The 19,721-nt window shown below is 42.6% G+C and overlaps 2 protein-coding genes across 3 annotated transcripts in view; one reads left to right on the forward strand and one right to left on the reverse strand.

Moving 5' to 3' along the window:
* The window catches only part of LOC133343459 (receptor-type tyrosine-protein phosphatase alpha-like), a 46,191-nt gene extending 34,725 nt beyond the window's left edge, over positions 1 to 11,466 (forward strand). For both annotated transcript variants that reach the window (XM_061553090.1, XM_061553091.1), the window contains 4 exons: positions 2,365 to 7,078; positions 8,523 to 8,700; positions 9,514 to 9,594; positions 10,430 to 11,466. In XM_061553090.1, the coding sequence (XP_061409074.1) occupies positions 2,365 to 2,439 (75 nt within the window). In that variant the 3' untranslated portion in view covers positions 2,440 to 7,078; positions 8,523 to 8,700; positions 9,514 to 9,594; positions 10,430 to 11,466. The remainder of the gene's footprint in view (positions 1 to 2,364; positions 7,079 to 8,522; positions 8,701 to 9,513; positions 9,595 to 10,429) is intronic.
* A 1,707-nt stretch (positions 11,467 to 13,173) lies between these two features.
* On the reverse strand, positions 13,174 to 18,945 carry OXT (oxytocin/neurophysin I prepropeptide). The gene is made up of 3 exons (XM_061553092.1): positions 18,744 to 18,945; positions 17,801 to 18,002; positions 13,174 to 14,385 (listed from the first exon to the last, which is right to left on the reverse strand). The coding sequence occupies exons 1-3, from the start codon at positions 18,867 to 18,869 to the stop codon at positions 14,240 to 14,242; spliced, it is 474 nt and encodes a 157-aa protein (XP_061409076.1). The 5' UTR covers positions 18,870 to 18,945; the 3' UTR covers positions 13,174 to 14,239.
* Between the last annotated feature and the right edge of the window lie 776 nt (positions 18,946 to 19,721).

Consider the following 19,721-nt stretch of genomic DNA (forward strand, 5'->3'; position numbering starts at 1 on the left):
TAGGTTCAAAGAAAATAACAAAAAATAACAAAAAACTACGACGTTTTGATCGCAACACAAGCGTTCGTCATCAGGAAAGGAATAAGAGGGGGACAGCTGCTGAGGCAGACTGTTTTAAAGGTTTATAATAGGTGTAGCCCAAGGGTCATAAACGAAGTGGGTGGGGCTAGTGATGTTAATGTGAGAAATTAGCATGTTAATGTAAGATTGGTGAGCCACCTCCATGACGAGGGGACGGAAGTGGCTATGTTAATGTGAGAGATTAGCATGTTAATGGAAAATCGCAGAGCAGCAACGTCGATCTCGGCGAGCGAGGTGGCTGTGTTAGTGTGGGAAATGTAACCTGTTAATGTAAAATCAGAGAGCCCGAAAATAACAACTCACATTGGAAAGTGGTAGGATGGGAACATCACAGCCAGTTATGACTTAAACTGGTTGATAACGTCCTTCCAATGATTGCTCAGTTTATACCCATCTTCTCGATTGAAGTTGTGTCTGTGTCTGTATATGTGGATGGTTTCATGAACTAATCTTTGTTGATAGCCAGTGGGTTTGCAAAGTACCTTCGTCTTTGAGAAATCAATGTCTCAGACCGTGTTTGTGAACATGAGGCAGATCTGAAACACGGTAGGACCAATACCTCGGCCGTGGCCGATCATTGTATTAGTGCGGTGGGCTCACACGAAATTGATTTGTCTAAGACGAAGGTACTTTGCAAACCCACTGGCTATCCACAAAGATTCGTTCATGAAGCCATCCACAAATATATACACAACTTCAACCGAGAAGATGGGTACAAACTGAGCAATCATTGGAAGGATGTTATCAACCAGTTTAAGTCATAACTGGCTGTGATGTTCCCATCCTACCACTTTCCGATGTTAGTTGTTATTTTCGGCTCTCTGATTTTACATTAACAGGTTACATTTCCCACACTAACACAGCCACCTCGCTCGCCGAGCTCGACGTTGCTGCTCTACGATCTCCCATTAACATGCTAATCTCTCACATTAACACAGCCACCTCCACGCACACGTGGGGGCCACTCTCTGATCTTACATTAACATGCTAATCTCTCACAGTAACATAGACACTTCCGTCCCCTCGTCATGGAGGTCGCCCTCCAATCTCACATTAACATGCTAATCTCTCACATTAACACAGCCACCTCCACGTACACATGGGGGCCACTCTCTGATCTAACATTAACATGATAATCTCTCACATTAACATAGCCACTTCCGTCCCCTCGTCATGGAGGTCGCCCTCCAATCTTACATTAACATGCTAATCTCTCACATTAACATCACTAGCCCCACCCACTTCGTTTATGACCCTTGGGCTACACCCATTTTACACCTTTAAAACAGTTTGCCTCATCAGCTGTCCCCCTCTTTTTCTTTCCTGATGACGAACGCTTGTGTTGCAATCGAAACGTCGTAGTTTTTTGTTATTTTCTTTGAACCTATGTGACTTTACCGAAAGACCCAAGAATATGAATTCCTGTAGTCACGAAAGCTTTAAGTCACTCCACATGGGCGGGTGATGTCACTCCACATGGGGGGGGGGGCGAGGCACCCCCTCCCCCCTCCTCAGCGTCAACTTACAACCCTCACTACAAAGGCAGAACCCTCACGTCACGTGATCTCCGTAACGCTGTTGAGACATCGAAGTAAAAAGGACGTCATGATGAACAAGGGATTATAACCTTAAAATGAAATAGGTCTGAGTCACCGCGCCCTTACAAATTGTACATGAATTGATGCAATGATTATCACGTCGCGGTCTGCTTTTCGCTTGCAAGTATCAGATTTACTGAAATACACCCGTCGTCCTTGGATGGGCAAAAGGCTCGTTGTAAATTATAATATTCCCGAATACCAGTTGGCCAAAACATGAAGATTATATTGTCCTTTCAGTGACCGTTTTTATTAGTTTGTTACATTCTGAAACATTAACAATTTGGTCACTACATAGTTACTTTATCAGTCACTTCTACTATCGTATATTTTTCAAAGTTCAGTTGCATAACTTTTGTTTTTATGAAAATTTGCAATATAGTTTAAAGCTATCCTGCTGTTTTTCAAGATAGGGAATATGTCAATAAGTCTTTTTTTTACTTCTATTTTTGTTGTGGGACCATTCAACGAATAGATATTTTCCATTATATTTTTTATATATTCTTCCAGCGTATTTATTGGGGGTTTGAACCCCGTCATTGATTAGTTGCAACCACCTTTTGAGATGTCATGTTGGTTGACTTGAAAATACTTGGTGTCTGTTGAATATCAGTCCCCAAGGAGCAGTTTTTAAGCTTTTGTCATCCTTGTTTGTCATTGTGTTTTTTTCCCTTTCAATTTACAGGAGCAGTACGAGTTTTGCTACAAGGTCGTACAAGAATATATTGAAGCATTCTCTGACTACGCCAACTTCAAGTAAAGCAAAATGTGTATAAAAAAGCCCATTCCGAGAGTGGAAGAGCTTGGCTGTAGCTTGATATAAAATTGCATTGATTTCGATTAAAGCCGCAGTCGATTCTCCACAAACTGATTCCTCCCCCCCCCCTACATTCCAGGTCTTAATAAAAATGCTTTACAAACCACGGTGTATGCTTGCAAATGCAGTAAAGAAATTGCAATACAATGTATTCATTCCAAATAGAAGGCAATGGTCATTGTTTGAGGCTTCAGTAAATTAGCCGCAATTCCAGTAGCCTTATTGCATGGAAAGTTTGAAAGCGTACCGTGTTGAAGGCTCAACAAAGCTACAGACATATCTTTTGTGACCAAAATTAAAATAATTTGCATTGCACAGGGTCGACCATTCATATTTGAAAAAAAGGTCTTTTGAAACTTAGTCATATGGAAGCAATGCCTTAGAGGCCTTCAACTATATTCCAATCTCTCAATTTCCTCTCTGGAGACATTGAGAGTTGTATATACATCACATTGCCTTTTTATATGTTCTCTTTCGTAACTGAAACACGTATGTAATGTTATGAAGCAAGTGCATTGTCTTAATAAATGCACTCAATTGAAAAATATTCAATCAGCCTCTAGAATATGTAGCATGTAATGTGACATTTTCAGTTACCATTATTTAAACATCGATTACAAATGTATTATTTCTGTTCACTTATTGTTTTTATATAATAAAGATCGAACATTTGGAATGGGGGGAGCAGTGGCGCAGTGATTAATGTATTTCACTCTGAACCTGGTGACCTGAGTTCAATTCCAGACCACAGCAAACATCTGTGGCCAGTTATATCAGAACCAGTCCTGCCCCCCCCCCCATCACTAATCTATGATCAAACAACCCCCAAGACCGACGTGGCTCGAAGGATTGTAAATTATTCTTACATTTTCTCCCAATTATATAAAACAGTTATAATTGGAATGCAATGTGGTTGATTCCGGTAGTCTGAGGGTTCCAGCACCACAACACTGACCATACGGCTAATAGTCCCTTTCACACCTTAAAAGCTTCCTACAGCACAGCTGAAGACATTTATTAGAACGAAATGGGGATGCACCCTCCTTTGTAGGGAATGAACCCCTTGGATCTTTCACTCCACACCGTGTCGCTGAGAAAATTGCCCATGTCACATAACGTGACGCATTGGAACAAAAAAAATGCAACTAATCTGACCTTATTTCTCTCTTTGAATTAGTCTGTTCCTTACCAATTTTTTTCAAATCCTGTACGGTAAGCGTATCTTTTTTTTCAGTAAAAATGTCATTTATGCCCCGAAGTAATATACTACATGCAGATAATAACTTTCCTTTAACTTACAGCAGTGAAGTGGTAACGTAGTGTTTTGTGCACTGCAATGAACTGTATTCGATTGATGGCCAGTTAAGAGTGATGTTTGAACTGGTCCTGGGCTTCCTCACTTTTGTCGAAAACCCCGTCACCAATGTCGGTAGCGTTGAGGACTTTTCCTCGCGGTGGATTAAGAAAGGGGCTGTAATTCTTTCATTGGGGTAACCACAGTTTTTGAAATAAATAAAAATAGATCTGCCCCATAACTCCCAGTGGCACATTGTGTGGCAGGCTATACGCATGACCCATGTTCTCGTGCACACTGACTTTGAACAGTATCATTACCGTCAATGCATGTTATATGATTATGCTTTATAGTTGCTGGATATGGCTCAACACGAATACAATTGGAGTCGAGAGATCGTGTGCAGTTAACTAAGAGCTATGTTATAATTTGTTACACTAATGTCAAAAATGAACGTTTACAACATTGCCCCTTTTTACCAACTTTTTAGTCAAAGAGATTGAAATTGTATAGTATGCTATAATCACGTTGGTTACATTTATTTGTAAATAATTGCTGTTTATGCTGCCATTTTAAGCGGTTCCTCAATGTTGGTGGGATATTTTGCTACGCGCTTGTAATTTGCTTCAAACGTCACTTGGATATCTCATTTTTATGTGTACATGTGTTTTGGGAAATGCCTATGTGAGACATGTAAAACTTTAAGCAAATTGAATGCTTCTTTATGATGAAAATTTAAATTGGTTTAATTAATATTCTTGTCTTAGTCGTGACCGATTTTAACAGCAAGTATTGTACAAAAGGAAGTGTGGGGATGATGCTCTTTGGGCATTGACAATCCACGAGGTACCGTGAGCACAAATTTGTAATTGTTAAACATTGGTTGCTTTTTTTATTGCCAAACAGCTGTTGATTTGAATTTTATAAAAATGAATGTGACACTCGCTAACTCTAAAGTGGTTCTATTTGTGACTTTTGAACATTTTGTTATTTTTTTTAGAGCATGAAGCCAAAAAACCCAGTTCGTAATAACTTGTTAAAACCATGCAAGTAACATGTCGATTCTTGTGTAGTTTTGTAAATGTTAACATTTGATTCTTGCCAGCATGCACTTGTATGGTCAGCTATTGTTGCCTATGAGCGAAGTGTATCAATACAATCAATTCAGGGCTATGCTTCATTCCATGGGTATGTGGGACATTTTTAAACCAATATAGAGGCCATGTGAATAATTGGTAAATGCTAATTATGCTTTTCTAAGTACAAACGGTATGCTAACACATGGCTTTGTATACGTTACCTTGTTATTCAGGTCAATATTACCCTCGTGGTAAAGATTTGTACCCAGCGGGTTACCATTCAGGGCACTGGGAAAGAGAGGACCCTATTGCACCCTCTGGGTATAGTATTTCTATCTGGAAGGTAATAGTAAGTAAATGCATAAGTTGCGTACTATGGCATTGTGTTCTTCTTACAAGAGTGTTAATTTTAATATTTTCACGTATTTATTTTCTTTTTTTTAGGAGTTTAATATTAATACCTTTTGTTATTTCTAAATGGATGTTTCACAGACCCCTAAAATAAAGTATTAATCAATGTGAACCTACTAATGACATGCCGTTTACCTGATTAAACCATCTCTGACCACTATTTGTTATTCTGTAAAGAGCATTCCTTATTCACGTTTGGTATTGCAGCTCTTGTGTTGTTTTAATTTTGCACGATTGCTGAGGCGGAGGCCCAGAGGCCCAAAACTCCAAGCAACCAGCAACAAATAGCACGATTGAAGGTGTAATAGACAAGTAAATGTTTTCATTAATTGAGCAAGGTTACAGTAACTTTGGAAAATAGCCAATGGAAGGGAATTCTAAAGTGCAGTGTGGGAAAAGGAACAAATACAAATGTTGGGACCTGCAGTGGGGTGAGTGAACACTATATGGAAGAGAGGAAAGTCAGTCTAGTTGCCCAAGCATTCAACTTGGATAGAGGGATAATTTCATGGAAACCGTAACCATAGCAATAGCATCACAAGTGTAATACAATGATCCATTGCATTGAATTGCTTAGGACTATACAGGGTGGTATGTCCCAAGATAGATAACACGGAGAGCTGGACTATGGTCAGTGTTGAAGAATTATTATACGTCTACTGCTTCATATTGGGAATGATCAAAGGCGTCTCTTAAAAGTGAACAATCTCATTGTGTCCGCACAATTAGCTTCTATAATCTTAATTCGATTGTAATAGTTTGAGCACAGTTATTTTGTCAAAATTATACCTACAAGTTATAACCATCAGATCAAAAGCAAACCTAAGATCTATCGTTTGCAGTTTTTTTTTTCCCGATTGTAGTACAATGTGCAATTTAATGTAATCATTTTTTCATTATTTTCCTCAGTGTAGCAGACTGGATTTCAATAGATTTCTTATGAAGTGCATGGAAAACTCGATCATTCGTTTAAAACTTTATGCCTCGAGATGTATGCAGGGCACACTTTAAATTCAGATCAGTCTCCATGTTCTCACACTGCATTCTTTACCGAGTTTAAATTGGGTTATCTGATTTAAATCCGCCTCTACTCAATTTTGTGCTAACACGTCTGCTCCTTGTTTAGTATAACCATGCAATCATGCAACGGGCATACGTGTACAGCTATGTTATAATATATACGTTAATAATCGTGTACATGACGTGTACATTTCTAAATCATAATAACCGTATCAGTACGAGCACTGATACTGGTTTGGGTGTTTTGAACGGTATCACAACAAAGACATAAAATGCGTTAAGCAAACCTCACAATAATACAGGATTATTATGGATATGCGTACCTTGCAACTCGTGGTAGTTAGTGCCTTACGCCGACAATTCTTACTTCTCAGCCAGCTTTAACAGCGTTCTGGAAAATATCGTATGATCAATGAAACCCTTGCGTATGCGTTTAAAATAGTTTTGCTTTGGTGTTCAGGTGTGACGCATAACGTAAGATGTGCTCACAATGTCACCATCACGCTACTTTGTCGTCGTCACGTCCGTCTTTGGTCGATGGCGATCCGAAGACGCTATCGATTTTGGTTTTGCAATTCTCTGTCCCGCGACAACTCTTCCTCACCTCTGCTTTCAACCCGTGCCCTGCCCATGTCTCTCTGCGGCGGCGGCGGTGGCTATAAATACAGCAATGTGATGCACAGGGCAAGCTCCATTGCTGGCGGCCACCACCTTCAGACACCACCTGTAGCTTTATACAACAAGTCGGCCAACATTATTACTCTTTTTTGCTGATAAGGTAAGGCTTTGGATTATTTTATTCCTACAGATATCAAACCAAATGCGTCTTAGAACTTGAATTTTAACGTCTAACAGACGCACGACTTTACACGCGATTTAAAACATTTAAGAACATACAAATATGTTTTATATCTTTAAATTGTGTTATGCTCGTGTAGAGAAGTGTCTTATGATTTGTTTTGTGAGTGACGGAACTCAGCCAAGAATAATGTGCCATGTATACATGATAAAGTGGGTACTACTGTATTTAACTTATCGCTGCTGTTCTTAATTTGTGTCTGAAGTACCCTGAAAGTTTAATCGACCAATTACACGAAAGAGCCAATTGCATTAAACATCTGTTCGCTGGGTATAAGTGTAATTACTGTTAAACAATGTGTTCTGTACGAACGGCACGCTTGGTACATCTGTCGGTAGCGTGGGTGCCCCAAACACTTGAAGTCATGCTACATTGACTAGGACTATACATTAAATCTTCAGAATAACACTCGGTTCATCAATCTCGTATCCAAGAATACACATTTTGTACACAATTGTGCTCAACCTACACGAGAGGCGATCAAACCCCATACGTTGATAGTAGCAAAAGCGTACACGGCATTAGACGAAGACTGTATACTTCGTTTCAGACCAGTCATGTATATGCGATCGTGACCGAATGATACAAAGTATAATTATGTTCTAGAATAAATATTACATTTGACATATAGTCGAGACTACGCTTAAAAGGCACAATTAAAATAAAACCCAACATGTCAAATTCGGGCACACAGAAATGTTAGCCCTGTGTTTGATTGCTTTCAAAGGTCAGCATGAAGTTCTACATTTCTGAAAGTCTCGTGTTGAACATTCAAAATATACTATCATTACCAATGAGCCAAGTAATTGCCTCATGTTCATCGCGACGGTCAGTGTGGGATTTTGAAGGACGCGGGCAAATATCATTCGGCACGAATGTTAATCGTTGTTTGAAATCAAACTCAAGGGTCGTTGGTTTCATAGCGCAGTGCGTCTAACCACTGCACCATCGTTACACCCCAGTATTAAATCATACTAACCCTAAATAACGCATACATGTTGTGACGTTGCGTGAATTTAATAATAAGCATGGGTACGAAGTTTAATATTAATCTAGGTTAGTTTTATCTTTTGTGCTGTGTTCAACCTGGAGATAATCTTCCCTCGTCGGTTTGTGGTACTGTCACTTATGTTTGGAGTACTTTAAATCCCTCATGTGATACAGTTACTTTTATTCTGATGTTTATTTGTTTTGCTTTTATAATCGTGTTGACCCAGGTCATTAAACTCTCATTGTCTCTTGAGTCCCCACCTATATTGGCTTCGGTGTATTGTCGTACCGGGAGGCAATGCCAGCTAATAAAGCAATGACAATTGGAGATGAACGAACGAATCGATTGCTGTCTGTCCCTCGCGCTGTGGAGGATGGAACGCGTGTCGCTGTCCCTGGTGCTGATCCTGTGGCTGCTGACGGCCCCGCCGGCATCGCTGGGGCAGCATTGGTCGCACGGTTGGTTCCCCGGGGGCAAACGGGGCGTTCAGGAGCCGCCCCGACCCTCCTACGAGAGCGTCAGACCGTCGGATGCTTCCCCCTTCACTCCTGTGAGCTCAGGTCTTTAGGCAGCGGACTGGCATCTTGTTTGTTCACGCTCTCCAAATGGGTTTTCGGGTTGTGCCATGTGTTGGTCGTCAGGGAATGTCCGACGTTTCTCTCCAAGTATTGGGAGCTTCTTTGGGAACTGAATTCCGTCCATCCACGTGTTGGTAGCTTCTCTGTGAATTAACATAGCTAAATATGTATTATTTAATTATTCGAATATGACTACACACTTAAATTTCGATTTAAAGCTTTCGTGACTGCAGGGATTCATCTTCTTGGTTCCAAGAAGACTACACACTTGTTTACCCTAATTCAACAGTAAAATGATAATCTTATATATATTTTGATCGAATCTGTTTATGTATTCGACGGACGTAACCGTCATAACCTATCTACCCAAGGCATCACACCAGACCAAGCTAGCACAGGATGGAAAGTTAAGTTATTCCGATTGCCTGTATGTGTAGTTAAATCTGAGCGTATGGTATCACGTACAGGTGTGCGTGAATTTTGTGTTGGATATGACCAACTCCATTCACATTTGCAACTGATTTAATAACGTGGTATAATTTGTAACTATTGCTGTTTTTTCATATTATTCTTAATTTCTTGTATACACTATATATAGGTATATTATTTTGTTCAAGTTTATGAAGATTGTTTAATTTGTCTACCTATGTAACTTCGCCTGTCATTTTTCGCCATTGGCGCCCCCCCCCCCCCACTTACGCCTCGCTGGGCACCTGTTGTAAAAAGAGCTTCAGAGCTCCTCTGGTTCTTCCAGCCCAAATCAAATGTCTTTGCCTTTCACGCAGGTGCTCAGCAGAGCAGGCGCCGAATGCCCTGTCATCGCTGACACCGACTACCCACGCATACACCTTTTGCGCGACGTGCTGGTGAGTTTCAACGAAACTATTTTATTTTACCAGGAAAAGCTCATCGAGCTATTAGCCCTTTTTCAGAGGAGGCTTGGCCACGCATGATAGCTCATAGAAGTGGGTTATGTTATATGTGGGAATTTATTGTAGCAGGCAAATAATCTAAATGCATGATTCTAAATGTACAGGGCCAAACCGGAGGACCTGGTAAAAAAAATCTACACTACTACAGGGAGAGAGATCACGCGAACTCAAAATAGACAGGCATCAGGGTTGGGATAGAACCCACGACCTCCTGCGTACCAGGCGATACCCCATACCAAGAAAACACGCATTTGGGTCTCATCTTGACGAAACCGCCGATACACAGTCGCTGTGACCATTTGTTCCATTGTTGATAACAGAGACATCGGCACGTTTCGGAATAAAAACATTGGACATTCGCTTCCAACAAGTGAATCGGGCTCAATTGGCAAGATTTGATTATTAACAGAGACAAGGAAAATGTAATAAAACAAGACAGAATGAAAACCGGAGTTACCGTACCGCAGCGTAGTCCCGTGAGCCACGTCTTAATCCTCGAATTAAGTAACTGCATCGTCATTACTTGTGATGATATATTCACTGTTGGATGAATGCATCCAATTAAGCCACTGCAACAGTAAACCTAACATAAGCACTGTACATGGTAAGTAATATTTTGAGTTGGGGGCGGGGGGGGGGGGGTTCGTATTGCACAGTCTTATAACGGCACCAACATCCCAGACTTCTTGAAAGTCAAACACCCAAAATGCTGTGATGAGTATGATGGCCAAATGACAACGGCGGTGTGTGATGTTTGTTATGCACACAGGTGGAGTTAATGGAAAGAAATTCACAGAAGAGAATATTTCATCGGAATGAAATGCGAAGAAATGTTGGTTAGGAAACGGATATCCATGGCCAGGACGTATTGCGAGCTTGTATTCGTGCATATAGTTGCTACTTAATTTGATTTCTCACAGCTTTATATGCTGTAATATATAACGTATCACAAACGTACGCTTAATTATACGTAAAATTATACCTGATTAAACTTCGTTGTACCTGTATAGTTAAACTGTGTAAGCCATGCTCCACGTTGTATACTAAACATGATCAGTAACTCCCGTTGGAACTTATTTAAAATATTTATTGATATATTACAATATGATAATCAATCTAAAATTGTGTTATCAGGTTAGTTGTTATCTAAGCTTTTTATTTTATTGAATGTTTATTGTGCAATATGGATATTGTAGTATTCTGCGTAAGCAAGTTAATTACTCTTTTCAGCAAAACATTTCATTTTTCACAAGACATATTCATTGCATTATAGCCTCCATTTGAGTATAATTATATGTATCCTTTATTAGTTTTATATTCTGCAGTGTTTGTTTTTAATTAGGCCAATTGCTCACTGTGGTCAATTGCCATGCCGTTCAAACTTCCAATACTATCGTCCCATTACCAGCTTTGGTGCTCAGATGCAAGTCTGGGATAATGATCATCATGGCTCTGAATATTGGACACTCAAGAAATTCGTGACATAGCTGATGAGTAAAAATGACATTAAGAGATTCTCTCCTACCACTGGATTGCTTCCAATAGCATAATAAGGGTAACTAGTAAGAAGGAGATGAATAATTATAGTATCCACAATGCGAATGATTCGGTCTATCATATTGTACAGCCTTGATTTTAGGGAAAATTCGCAATGGAAAAAAGATGTATCATGCTAGAAACACATTCCTGCGGAAGGAGCTGATAGGAACGTTTGGTTGCTCGGTCAATGGCCAGGGTCAACGGCGGCGTGGTGTATTGCGCAAATATGCCCGACTGTGAGGGCGGGCACAAGCCGGCGTGAGTAGGTTAAACGTTGAGTTTTATAAGGGCACCAAGGGGTGACCAGCCCCTCCCCTCCCCACCCAGCCCCTCCCCACCCTCCCCACCCTCCCCACCCAGCCCCTCCCCACCCAGCCCCTCCCCTCCCCACCCAGCGCCTCCCCACCCTCCCCACCCTCCCCACCCAGCCCCACCCTCCACACCCTCCCCTCCCCACCCAGCCCCTCCCAACCCACCCAGCTTCTCCCTGCACGACGGACGGACACAATAATCCCCTGTGGGCTGGTGTAACCAGGAGGTTCCTACCAGTATAATAGAGCGGCTATGATAGCAGTTGTAACTCGATGCCTGTGTGTATGAGGAGTTAAAACAGAAGCGAAAAGCTGACTTCTGCATTTGTGTAGAGATACTCATTTAGAAGTTCTTCACTATAAAAAATGTACTCGAATTCCGAACTTGAATGTGCTCTGAAGAAAGGGCCATTGCCTGAAACTTTACCTATTATATGTATTTTATTGTTTAGGGCAGTGTTGCTGGCGAGTGTGTTGAGGTTTGTTTTGGTGATGGTCCTTGTGTGCACCACTGCCACCGCGGCAGAATCAGCAACCAATGTGTTTCACCGAGAGCACGCTGTCCAAATCGCGAGCTTCTTGTTTTTTTCTGGTTTCTTGTTTTGTTCTGGTTTCTTGTTTCTGTTCGACGGCGGTGTTATGTGCGAGTGGAACTGGTTTATCTTAAGGGATGGGCGAAACGGGGGTGGCGGGAGGTCCGACCTGGAACGTTGCAAAATAGGGTTTCCAAAAACTCTAGTCCTCGCGATCCACCACCACGCTACGTCTTTCCGCGTCTACCAATTAACTCCCCGTTCAATTACAAACGAATTCGTTGTATCCCGCACGTGCCTGATGATTGTTAAACACGCCCCACGTAACGTGCCAAGCAAATAACGCTGTTGACTTAAATAGTGCTTTCGATTTAAAGCTTTCGTGACTGCAGGGATTCATGTTCTTGGTTCTTTCGGTAAAGTCACGTAGAAGGGAAATAATAAAATAATAAAAATAAAACATAAGAAAGAACCAAGAAGATAATAAAATAATTCTCACGACGTTTCGGCCACAACGCAAGCAGCCGTCCTCAGGTGAAGAACAGGTCTGTCGGAAAGACAGCGTCTGAATGAACACCACCAGGCTTGGCAGCGTATATTTAAGCTGGGTTGGAGGGGGAAGAGCGCCTTTGTCAAACGTCGTGAGAATAATTTTATTATGTTTTATTTTATTATTTTATTATTTCTCTTCTACGTGACTTTACCGAAAGAACCAAGAAGAGTTAAATAGTGCCGTTTCGAATTAAGATGAAGAGCTCAGTGTGCGTGTCTGTCCACGTGTTATTCGTGTTCCATGTGTGTATGAGTGTGCGTGTTCTTTAGAGCACCACCTGGGACGTGTTTAACAATCGGGTGCGTGTGGCGTAGAAAGAGTTCATTTGAATGGGGATTACATTTGGTAAATGCGGAAAGAAGGAGCCGTGGTGGTGGTGATGGGTGACAGGACTGGAGTTTGAGAAACCCTGTCTTGGAATGGCGAACCCATCTGCTGAGCGCAACCATCGACCCCGATAGATGAGTCCTGTTTGCGAATGGTTATTTTGTTTCTTCCTCCATGAAGCAGTGTTTTTAATGGTATATAAAATATTTCGACACATTGCGCTCACTGGGATTTCAAAAGCACGGCTACATCAGCGTTCGCAAACTGCTTCAAAGCGAATACATCGGGGTAACCGTTTAAAATGGCGCAATTATCATATTCTGTAATTACTGCCACGTGTCCTTGATCTCATAATAGAGAGAAGTAAGAATCCTGCATTGTGTATTTTAATACCCATTATTAGTCTTACACTGCGGTATTCGACAAAGCCATTGCAGCTGCCGCACATTCATAATGAGGACAAGGTTACTCGGTATAGCCTTGCACGTGCGGTCGTGTTGTCTAGATTAATTGTTTCCCCGTCTTGTTTGATCTATTATGATCATTTCTCCGGGCTCGCGTCTTTGATGTCCCGATAGTAAACACGCGTTCCGATCGTCGCGCCGCGCTGAAGGAGCCGTCCTTGAACTTTGCACGCACAGAGACGTGTGCGGTTTGATCGTGAAATAAACACATTATTTATTTAATCGCAACCATGCACCTGGTTCTTAGCACATTGACGGACGTGTTTACAAATAGGTTCGGTTTCTGTAAAATCGTCAATAAATGCTGGGGGCTGGGGGCGGGGGGGGTAAGAGACAGAGAAGCATGGAACACACGCGCGCACGTAGGAGCGCGCAACACGAGATGTGGGTCCATGAGCGCAGACCGGACACTTTCACTTTGTAGGTACCACCTGATGTGGCATCACTTTAGCGATCTTCCAACGTCTTAATGTGGCCAACGACAGTGAAATCGTGCGCTGACCATTTGAATTAAGTGGGTTATCGAATAATACCATTCTTATTCGCCGTATAAATGAATCGATACCACTTAAAGTGTTGCTATTGTAGGTGGTACCAATTTGTTTTTGCTCTGGCCCATGGATTAATAATGACAGCAGCGCGTCGCAAGGCTACACGTGTAGTGGTTGGAAATATTAGCGCACGTACCAATAACATACAAAACTCATTATACCAACGGGACGCCGACTAGAACAGTATGCACAGGCATTACGGGGGCTCGTGATTACATTAAGACAATGCGACCCTATCCGTATTGTTTAACACGTTTAGACGCTGCAAATAAAACCATGCCGCACAGCGCGTGGACACGTGTCAGTCTCGCAGGCTGTTGGAGTTGATCAGTTCCAGCATCGCTTCCGCAGCCGGGGACTGCAGGCGGAGAGCGGAGTGCGGGAATGGGCGCTCCCCGGGGGAGTCTCCCCCTTCCCATCCACAAGACGCATCCTCCGCGCAGCTCTCTGCGAAGGCACACGTCGTGGCATCGTCACACACGTGGTGGCATCGTCACAACCGTGCAACAACACCAAGGCAACTACCACCATCATCATCATCATCGCTACCACCACCATCATCGTGATCATCGTCGCAATCACAATGATCGCTAACATCATCGTTCATCGCTACAACTGCCACTATGATGATGTCCATCATCGTCATCATCATCGCTACCATTTTTTTACAGTACCACCATATCAACCACTACCACAATCGTTAGCATTATCCTGACCGCCATTACGATCACTACAACCGGCACCGCCACCCCCACCAGCGTGCACAAGTATTGCCTTGCATACTCTTAGGTTTTTTCGGTAAAGTCACGTAGGTAAAAAATAATAATGAAATAAAATAATAAATGAAAATAACTAAATTAAATCACGGCGTTTCGGAGGCAACACAAGTCTCCGTCTGTGTTGCCTCCGAAACGTCGTGATTTAATTTAGTTATTTTCATAACTAATTATTTATTTTCTTATTATTTTTTAGCTACGTGACTTTACCGAAAAAAACCTAAGAGTATGAATCCTTGCAGTCACGAAAGCTTCAAATCTAGAATTATTGCCTTGCAGTCGTCTTTGTCAAGGTGGATTCCTCGGATCAGGGCCAGAGACATTGAAACGCAGCGAAACTTTACGTTAATGAATTAGCTCTGGGTAATGCTCCAACTGCGGCTCCCATCCTCCCAAAAGCACGTTTCGAGAGGTATTCTACACGATAATCGTACAAACAGCGTCGGACCTGAAATGTTGGTGTCTCTCTCGCACCGACATTGATCAAAAGACGGGCATCAAAAGGAACACTGATAAGCTCCAGGGGTCAAGAGGTCACCGTCTTGAAGTCCAATAAGTACGGACCAGGGGATCAGGGGTTTAGGGTACCGAGTGAAGGGCGCGTGTTTTTCGACATTGCACGTAGACGGATCTCAACATCAATGGACCCATCAATGGACATCAACACCTTCACAACCAACCAACCAACCAACCGCCCCAAAGAAAGCCACTGGAGCTATGCAGATTTAAATCTGAATTGAAAACTCATTTAGTTTCGAACTGCTTTTTGCGTTGAGTTTGTTGTCTTTCCCCCGCACCTCCGATTAACAATGTTGGCTACGTACGGTGCGAAATAAGTTGAACATACATACACGTGGAAAAAATAACCAAGTTTACGACGTAAAGAAGGTGCAGAGACACAGACTGTGGCGTCTCCACCCACTCTCTGCGGCATTGATCTGAATATGATATTGTGTGGTGAGGAACGCGTATAAAATCGAATTGCTATCAATGAAAAAATTCGAGTAATGTGGGTTTATTTTTGTGATATGATGTGTGTCTATATGTGGTTTTTGCATGTTTTGAGTGCCAATGATGACATATAAAAGTAGAGTCGGCGTTACTAGGACCACACGTTACAGACAAAAGAATATGTAGCATATATTCACTTGAAAGCATTGAATATTCTTTTGAGCCAAAAGATCCATAACTGCACGGGGTCAGCTGATTTATTTTTGGAATGGGAGAAAACACATTGGAATGGGTGGGATGACAGATGGGTGTCAATTAGGATGGGATTTCAACCAGAATCAAGAATGGCTGGAATCCCACGCGTCCCCGCAATGCGTTCTGAGTAAAGGGCTTTACGTGGTCACCACCCCGTCACAGCTACACCATTTTAGAGGTCCTGGTTGAAAATACTATCTTTATATTTACTATTTCTATTTGACCAGGCAAGGCCCACTGAGCTATACAGGTCTTTTCGTAGGTTTTTACCCTTTTAAACTGGTACAAAATTGACACCTTTATTCAAGGCATCATGTTTGCAATAACCACAACACAAGTAGTCAAAAAAGCAAACAAAAAGAAGCAACTCTGATAATGATAATAATATGCACTGTCCTTGAAGTTGATTGGTCCACACCCGAGACGGCTTTCTTTAGAGCCTAGTCCCCATTGGTGTTGGACCAGATGGCGTACAACTCAAACACAGTGCAATATACAGGTCTTTTTAAGAAGCAACCTGGCCACAAATGATAGCTCAACGAATTGGCGTATTATGTGGAAATGTATAGCAGCCAAATACTCTTAACGTGTAATGTTGATTATAAATGTGAAGGGAAAAATCGGAAGACTCGGAGAAAAATCCACACGACCATGGGGAGAACATGCAAACTCCAATTATACAGGCGTCAGGGTCGGGATTGAACCCACGACCTCCTGCATATCAGGCAAGGGAGTTTATATCTCGCCACCGCGGCGCCCATATTATGTTGTAATGGGGGCTTTTTCTACGTTGTTACTGCAGGAAGCCTTCGACTCTCTAACTTGGTAAAAGTAGCAATGTACACGGTGACAATACCTTCGGCCATACAACACAGATTGGTTGGGATCGACCCGTTCATGATGTGTTGCTCACATTCGAGGGATGGAAATTAATGTGACAACAAGGGGTGTGAACTGGGGTTCAATTACTTTCCACTTTCCCTTGGGAAATAACTTTGCCTAACTCCGCCATCTCCCACCGCTTCCGTTGTTGCTGCGCACCTGCAATATTAAATTATCTGTGTTGTAGACGGAGCGCTCTTGACCAATAACATCTAACAACCCAGCATTATTGGCTGAACAATCCTGACTCGACTGATAAGACCATTAAGGTTGAAACCAGTCCAGAGTGCACTTGTTTAAACAAGTGCTATCTTCATAATATTGGGTTGGAAGCCTATAATAGGCTGATACACTGCAACGTATTTTGTTTTAACGGATACTATTCATGTATTTAATGATCTCAGTACGGCGCTAGCGTGGTACAGATGTAGACATGGCTTCATTTCAACCTGGTCGGTGATCCAGGTGAAACATGTTTCCACATCCAGCACATCACGTGCAGAATAACGAATTGTTTTGAGTCAGTGAGACTAAGAGTGCTTTACATCACATCTAATCTAAAACACTAGACAATGCACCCCCAGTGACAGCTGCCCCTATAGGCACAAGGTGACTCAACACCTGGCCTGAAAACGGGTATTAGTCTGCCAGTAGGAGGCGACCATTGCTATATATAATCTCAATTGAGCAATTTTAAGTAATGTGCGGGTAATTTTCGAATTTGTATTGCTATGTCTATGGCTACTAGTCCCTTGTCACCTACTTCTGAAACGCTCTTCCTTCCGATATTAGGAATCCACTGGAGCTATGCACTTTTAAATCGAGATTGAAAACTAATTTCTTTAGGACTGATTTATCTGTTTAGTTTGTTGTCCTTCCCCCCGCACCTCCGATTAGCGCAGTTGGGCTACGTACGGTGCGAAAGAAGTTCGATATACATACACACGGAAAAAATAACTCCGTGACAAACGAAGCCGTGGGCCGTTGCAGAACCTCACCTGACGAGCAACACAGGCCGGGAGCTCCGCACTTCCCCCCGTGACCGCACGGCTCCCCTCGGCTCTCGCACGGAGACGGCATCAGTCGCTCGGCGCGGCAGATGGCCACGTCCGGGCCACCCAGGCGACAGCCCATGGCCTCCCCGCAGCAGATCCTGGGTCCAAAGCATCGGCCCTGGCCGCCTGGCCCACAAGGCAGGCACTGGCGTAGTCGTGGTCGTTGTCCAGGCGTCACATTTTTGTAAAGGAGAAAATGCGACAAACAGCGTGGGTGGCGTTTTTTCGTATTACACCGAGTGTCGCTTGTGTATGCGTACTCACATGCCAAGAGGGAGAGAGAGAGAGTGGGTGACTGCAAATTCTACTTCTCGCGTATAGCTCTAGATTGTGTGTAAAACGCTGAACTTGAATAGCGAGGTTCGTGAGCCACAAGTGTGGTTTCGTTGATATACTCGTGGTTCCTGTCACATCTCAAAAGAAATTGACATTGCTTAGTTCAGACATGTCACGGTGCATAACACGACGTTTGGCTACGTACCCTGCGAAAGAAGTGCAACATATGTATTGTCAATAGCGGAAGACCAATGCATTATTCCCAAATGTAGACGCTATTAATATCTGTCTCTTGCCAGTTGCATAAAACAATCCAAAGTGAACATTAGCTGTGGGTAATGGAAATGTTAGACGTAAGTGATTTTATGCAACTGACCCTTGGCAAACAAGATACCACTGCTGGAACGCGAGAGAAAACACACATTTTAAGCGAGCAACTCTAATCCTTTTCAGCGCGCACACGTTGAATCACTCTAAAGTGTTTCTAAGGAAAGTGTAATACATTTAATTCAACGACATCGTCACAAACTCCCTCGTAGCGGCATGCACTTTAACGGTGGTTCGCTCAAACCGAGACGAAAATCATGCCCGCACTCGGTTGAGGGCACACCTGCCGGACACTGTCGGTGAGATCGCGCTTTCCTCCCCTCGGGCAGTTCTGGATGTAACACGCGGACGAGATCAGCACCAAGGACAGCACGCTGACAGCCAGCGTTAGAGGTGCGCAGCGAGCCATGGTGTCGATACAAGAACACTCGTCTGAGTCAAATGCAACAACGATAACGGCAGCTCGTGTCCTAATGCAATCCAATCATTAAGATGTCGCCTTATATACGATGAGAGTGCAGCTGATCCTCATCTGTAGCACATACCACCCCCACGATACCCCCACCACCACCAACTTCCCCCCCAACATGACCATAATCGTACACGCGAACAAACGCATACACACACACACAGGTGTGTCACATGACTAAGTAATGAGACATTTACAGATTTCTATTCCCGCTTTCAACGTGAATCAAAGTGCGGCACTCCATCAATTTTCTCGCCTACAATATTTTGGCCCGCACATTATCCCGCTGTTCGAGCAAATTTTTTTTTTTTTACGAATTATACGCATATAAAATGCACGCGCTAAATGTTGAAAACGCTTTCAACAAATGAAAGCCCTCATTTTGGACACACAAGTCCTTGACGCCGACTGTGTCCCTGAGCACGTACAATGCATTATCTGCTGTGCACAGACTAACCGAATCACATTACTTTCTACTGCAAATTGACGTATATCTATGGACGCGCGGAAGTTGGCGGCGCTGGGTCATCTCGGACATTTAAAGCACGATGCCGCGCAAATCACTGCATTACGAGTCTTCAATGGCTGTCATGTTTTGCCAGTGTCTGACATTGTGCGAACAACTTAGGCCAACTAATCCACGTAATGCATGTTTACTCACTGCCCGTGCATGCTTTAATCCCCTTGATTTGCGTATTGAAGGCCAGACAGTAACAAACACATTAAGAGTTATGCACGGTGTTGTTGCACTTTGGTGAATTGCTTATATATGTGATATATAATTGGCGAGGC

The sequence above is a fragment of the Lethenteron reissneri genome, chromosome 17, assembly GCF_015708825.2.
Source record: "Lethenteron reissneri isolate LAM-NWPU_2019-01 chromosome 17, ASM1570882v1, whole genome shotgun sequence".
In the NCBI taxonomy this organism is placed as follows: Eukaryota; Metazoa; Chordata; class Hyperoartia; order Petromyzontiformes; family Petromyzontidae; genus Lethenteron; species Lethenteron reissneri.

Coding starts and splice junctions, on each gene's coding strand:
- OXT (XM_061553092.1), bottom strand. CDS start 18,869: ATGGCTCGCTGCGCACCTCTAACGCTGGCTGTCAGCGTGCTGTCCTTG. Junction 18,003..18,743: donor TCACCGACAGTGTCCGGCAG/GTGTGCCCTCAA, acceptor CGACTACGCCAG/TGCCTGCCTTGTGGGCCAGG. Junction 14,386..17,800: donor CGGCCTGTGTTGCTCGTCAG/GTGAGGTTCTGC, acceptor GTGCCTTCGCAG/AGAGCTGCGCGGAGGATGCG.